The 6,515-nt window shown below is 33.3% G+C and overlaps 1 protein-coding gene across 1 annotated transcript; it reads left to right on the plus strand.

The window, feature by feature from the left end:
* Positions 397 to 4,680, plus strand: LOC107626462 (50S ribosomal protein L25; the record flags this gene model as incomplete). Its single annotated transcript, XM_016329349.2, is given in 3 exon segments — positions 397 to 757; positions 961 to 1,090; positions 4,080 to 4,680. Coding segments are annotated over 3 exon segments (718 nt in total), but the record flags the coding sequence as incomplete, so codon positions are not given.

Below are 6,515 nucleotides of genomic sequence, written 5' to 3' on the forward strand. Positions count from 1 at the left end.
TGATAGCTTGGATTCGAATCCGGTACACTTTTCAGCAAAACGTACTTATTTTGTTTTTTGATTTTTTGGTCGAATGGATTGAACCGTTTTTAATTCTAGGCATCACACACTCACACACACATTTAAATTTAAAGGTTCTACCTATTAGTTGAACACCACCAAAATTTAAACTCAGATGTAACATATTAAGCCACTCAACTAAAGCCTCACTTGCAGACCTCATTTGTTTTTTTTTTTTGGTCGATGAGACCTCATTTGTTAGAGTTAAGAAAATTTGTCGCAAGGTATTGGGCCAAATGATCTACGCTAGGCCCATAACATCTCATTTAGTAGGTTCCGGAGACAATGGTTACCAAACCCAGAGGTGAGAAAAAACAAAAAACCCAAGCACCTAGCTCACCTCAGAACGGTGGCGGCGGCTACCCGTCGGGGACCATCATCATTCCGGAGTTCTTGTTATCACACGATCCAAGCGATCCCGAGAGAGTTCACCGGCAGCAGAGTCTCTGCAAGGGAAAGAACGCAAGGTCGAATCCCTGCCGTGGTTTTCTTCCAGACCCTTCTAGAAAAGGATCCTACAACTCGGCCTTCATTTTCTTCGAAGAAGCATTTGGTCACCGTTGAGAGGAAGCAGATTAAGACCATACTCAAATCCCCTGACGCCTTTTCCTTTTGCTCCACACGTTTTCCTCTGCAGATCCGTGCTGGCTCAGGATCCTCCCATTTGCTTGAATCCGGAACTGTTCTTCCCATCAAGGTTTTATACTTCGATATATATTTTCAAAAATGATTTTTTTTTTTTTTCATTTTATTTTCAGACTTTTGTGATATTTCATTTAGGTGTTATTTTGTTGGAATTATATTTTTTTGGTGCCAAAATAGTGGTTTGCTCTTTTTTATTTTTTCAACACAAAAATGGAATGCGATTTATTTATTTTTTAATATTTATGTGGCCTGTAGATTCACAGGGACGAGGAGAGTGGGAAGGTTCTGAATCTGGTGTTTGTTTGGGCTGAAGATGGGATGAATTTGAAGGTTGATGTTCCTGTTGTGTTCAAAGGCGAAGATGTTTGTCTTGGTGTTCAGAAAGGTACTTCTTTTTGGCTTTCATCTACAGTTTATTGGTGTGGAAATTTCAGTCACTGTGACAATTTAGGCGTCATTTGACAATATTTGGGTTAGTAGGGAATGAAATATGAATATCATCAACACTACTTAGTTGCTTGCTTAAAGTGGTTTTGATGCATTATATATATATAGTTTTAGATCAAGGTCTTTAGTGCAAGTATCATGAATAAACAATAACAATAAACGCATAAAACGCTCAAATGACATAGTTTCTCCATACTCACTTAGAGGTGGTGGGTTCGAGCCTCATTCCTAACTTTGAAAAAAAAAAAATAAACGCATAAAACTAGGCCGAGAAAATCTGCAGTGCCAGAGCCAAATTCTGTTGATATTGATGATGACATCACACTATTCATGGTGATGTGGTGCCTATCTCCGGGTGTTTGGTAGAAGATGGAAGGAAAAGCTGGGGAAGGAAAGGGATGAAGCAACAGACCTTATTCACACACCCCATTTGGGGGGTCACAAAATACAATGTGCGCAATGGCAAGGAGCGGCTTCAGTGTCCTTTGCTTTCCTTGCCCCTTCCTCCTAATAAACCTCTTCCAAACATGATCTTGTTGAACTGCTCATGCCACTCCTCACCCTTCAGTCCTCTGCCAACACTTCCAAAGTATTTTTCTTGGCTGAGGGACGCTGTAGGTTTTAAATATTTATCGATTGTAATTTTTTTTATGAGATTGGCAAATGTCAAATTTCTTGGAAAAATACTTTGCTATTAAAATTTGCATATGTTAAACATGAATTAAAGATATAAGAACTTCCAACAATTTAGACATAGATTGTTCTTTGTTATCCATTTTTCAAATGATTTTGGCATAACTTTAGTGTCGAAGATATTGAGGATATCATAAATTTAATTGCACGCCTTCCGTTCTTTTATTTTCCCTTCATTTTAATTATATGGACCTTGTTCTCTATAATCTATTCCCCATTTTTAAGCTGTTTGGAAAGTTTTATGTGAAATTGCAAAATATGGAACTTCAGCAATCTCTCAGTGTGAACAAGAGCAATTGTTAACTCTTTTTATTTCAAAGGTTTGTAATCATTGAATTAGCATTTAGCAAATAAATTGCTATGTAAGACCTCTATAGGATAGACTGCAAGTTGATTGCGTTTCTGTTGGGGATCATGCCTCTTATTCGGCCTTGGTACTAGTAGTCAAAAAGGCATGAAAGAAGGTAGTAGATTGGTAGAAGGCATTTGTTGAGTAGATAGGAACCAAACGAACTAGGAGTCTAGGAGAATAAAGGATCTCCAAATTAATTGGGAATTTTTCTACCCAAATGAGACTTTGTAAGAATTTGTCTAAGCAGTTCTCTGAGGAAGAAGAGCGCGAGTATGTATGGTTGTTTGGATAACGAAAAGAACACACTCAAAAAGGAGGCAATTGAACTAAGAGTCTAAGACTAATGTGTTCTTGACATTTTCTTTGAATTAATACTTTCTTCCATTTTCTTGCTCTATTTTGAGAAGATACTATAATCAGTTTCTACAAAAGTTCTGAAAATATATCTGTTTGAAATTTGGATTATTTTTAAATATACAAATTATACAATATGTGAAAACTGAAAAGTGATTGTTTAGCCCCAAGAAAATTATGTTATGCTAAAAGAAAGAATCATGTCCAAAGGCACCCTTAGATGTTTTGCATGTTAACACCCTGAGTTAAGCCCTTCAATGGACTGTTTGCATGTTACCTTGTGAAAATATGGGCAACATGGAAATTCTAGATTTAGATGCCTTCTACGTGGGGTTATCTTGTTGCCTTTCTTTAATTGATTCTAATATCTTCCAGTACCAATCAAACTTTTATTTCAATATCACTCTTTATAGCAATTCATTCTTTCATTCATTATTAGCACACTGTGTGTTTTATTAGCTTGTAATATTCTTTTTCACAATGGCCATTTATTACATAGAGCTGTGTTTAAAAATTTCTAATGAGTAAAGTATCGTTTTTGTCCTTAATGTTTGGGTAAGTCTCAAAGTTGTCCCTAACGTTTGAATCGTCCTATTTAAGTCCCTAACGTTTCAAAATTGACTCAATGTTGTTTTGCCGTTAGGAATCTGTTAACGGAATTGACGGCGGGACAAAATTGAGACGATTTTGAAACGTTAGGGACTTAAATAGGACGAACACGTTGGGGACAAAAACAATACATAGAAATAAATTTTAATTTTATCCTTCAATAATATCAATTTTTTACGGTACATAGTTATTCAATTATTTTTTAATAACATCTAAGTAAATTACACTTAATCACATTAATTTTATTCTAAATAAATTCATTTTTTATAATTTTATTCTTAAAAATTTTTACTCATCATAAAATGTTTGTAAAATGACTAGTACATAAACTTGTTGGGAAAAAAAATGATACATATACAATACAGTAATGTGATTCTAGTCATTTTATAAACATTTCATGATGAATAAAAATCTTTGAGAGTAAAATTATAAAAAAAGATAAATTTATTTAGAATAAAAGTAATGTGATTAAGTGTAATTTACTTAAATGTGATTAAAAAATAATCGAATAATTATGTACCGTAAAAGATCGATATTAGTAAAGGATAAAATTAAAATTTATTTCTATGTATCGTTTTTGTTTCCAACGTTTTCGTCCTATTTAAGTCCCTAACGTTTCAAAATCGTCTCAATTTTGTCCCGCCATCAATTCCGTTAACAGATTCTTAACGGACAACATTGAGTCAATTTTGAAACGTTAGGGACATAAATAGGACGATTCAAACGTTAGGGATAACTTTGAGACTCACTCCAAACGTTGGGGATAAAAACGATACTTTACTCAATTTTTAATCAATTCCCTATAGTCTAAAAGACGATTTAGCGTGCCATTTAAAATATCTGGTCTTTTTTTAAATAGCTAAGTTGGCTTCAATGTGTTATAGTGCTAGCATGATATTAACTTTGAATGCCTTTACAGGGGGGATGTTAAATAAGATCAGAACTAGCGTAAAATATCTCTGTCCATCAGAGCATATTCCTTCAAAAATTGAGGTGGACGTGAGTAATCTTGATATTGAAGATAAGATATTCATCCGCGATATTGAGGTTCATCCATCCTTGAAGCTTCTGAGCAAGAATGAAAACATGCCCATATGTAAAGTAGTTCCAACAAGTTTGGGACACCAAGCGAAGGAGGATCAATGATCTCAGAGTCCTTATATGTTATATTATTCAACAGGAGAAATGCCAAGGGACAGATTCAATTTCCAAATAAAGAGGTGTAGTTTGGTGGGTATGCTGTAGCAGCGATGAGTGCAAGCACCTGCATGTTACAACTGTTTTATATTAGTATAGGCGGCTTTTGAATTTTGATTTCCATGCAATTTTCTTATCGAATTTACGACTTAGATGTAAGTTCTTGAAGATGAATTGCCATGCAAGTCTCCAAACGTCTGTTTACACAGGACCATCTTAGATTGACCCAATTTCTCTTCCCTATCTTTCTTTAATGATGTTGGGAGTACTGAGGAACAAGATTAAATCTTCATTTTGGTCCTGAAAGTTATTTCTTTCTAACATCTTAGACTAAAATTACAATTTAGTTTCTGAAATTAAAAAGTTATTCAATCAGTATCAAATATATATATATATTTTTACGTATAGTGTTTATTATTATTACAACACTTTTATTTTACTATTTATAGGATTTGAACATAAAACCTTTTAGTTTGTGCTAGGAATGTTACATTTTAGAGTTTCATTGACTAGTATATGATCGGATGGTGCATTTTCAAATTTGAGAAAATTTAGTCATATATGCATGTACAAAAATGCTGTGTTACCAAATTACGTAACCACAAGAGGAACTCCTAGCAAATCAAGAACACAATCTAAAACCACTCCCATAACCACCGGTATCCTTCCATTTAGCAGCGATTTCGAAAACAACCTCCAAATCTCCGCAGCAAAGCAACGTGTTTCTAGCAATGGTATATGATATGTGAGGTATGAAACCTGATTACAAACAATTAAGAAATATTTTTCTAAGATGAGAAGAGTTTTTACAAAGTGAAATATATATATATATATATATGAGAACTAGAACAATGAACACTTTGATATTTTTCGAGCAGTACTTTGTTAGTTCTTTTGGGGTTCCTTTGACAGTTTGACTCATATATTGTGGTAGAGTCATTTGTCCATTGGGATTTCGTTCCTCTTTCAATGTTACATCATTCTATACTCTAAATGGAAAGGATGCTTGTATTTTTGGTTTAGATGCCTTTTCCATTTAAGGCAGTTTCGTCCTATAATGTATATAGCGGAGAGAAAAATATTTTAAATTGCTGGCTTATTGAGAGAGTGAATGATTAAATTAATATTCGAAAGATCACTTCTTCTTCAAATTAGTTTTTAAAATATTTTTTTAATCAAATTCTTTCTTTAAAGATTTTAAGTTAGTTATTTTAGTCCTTTCGTCACTTTCATTGCTAATGACATCAAAATTTGTTGATGTGATAGGTTAAATGACACTACAACACATATTTAGTAGTCTTAATTGGCGACTATCGTAATAAGTTTATGAAATTAGATCAAATTAACTCCAAATTGAGGGATTCCAATGCCTCAAGTTCTTCCTTCAATTAGGTTTTGATTTGATTTAATTTCATAAACTTATCATATTAATAGTCAATTAAAATATGTGTTGTAGTATCACTTAAGGTTCCACATTAATAAATTTTGGTGTCGTCAACAAAAAAAAAATGACAGAAGAACTAACTCGATTAATTTAAAATCTTTAAAGGACGAATTTAACCATTATCCTCTCAAAAAGTATATTGAGCCAAAACTATCTATTTTTTATGCAATACTATTATTCGCAGCACCATTTATGAAATCCAATTTCATGTGTTCTTTTATTTTTGAGGTATAAGAAAGTAACTTTTCCCATTTCTTAAATAGATTGATAATTTAAAAAGTCATTTTGAGGTTGTGACTTTGTAGTGTCGGATGGAAATGGATCTTTTTAATTGTTAAAAAAAAATTAAAGGTATAAAATGTAATCTTTAATCTTTTATTGTTCTCTCTCTCATATTTATTTTCGGCCGTACTTATAAAATTAATGATGATAAATCATATTTTATTTTTTTAATTATTAAAAAAATTGAAAGGATGGATCAAATTAAAGAAGTGTCGTTGCTTGATAGGATGAAACAATATGCAACTTGAACTCGGTAATAAAAACACGAAACTGTAAAAGGCGAGTGTGAGTAAATTAATTGGGTATGGGGTGAGTTGTTTGTGTGCATTATCTGGCGGGAACTAAAGCACATAGCTATAGGCCTATAGCTACCGCCTACCGCCTACCGCCTACCGCCTACCGCGTCCAAAATAGCACAACCCCTTATTTCAC

Source organism: Arachis ipaensis, chromosome B01 (genome assembly GCF_000816755.2).
Source record: "Arachis ipaensis cultivar K30076 chromosome B01, Araip1.1, whole genome shotgun sequence".
In the NCBI taxonomy this organism is placed as follows: Eukaryota; Viridiplantae; Streptophyta; class Magnoliopsida; order Fabales; family Fabaceae; genus Arachis; species Arachis ipaensis.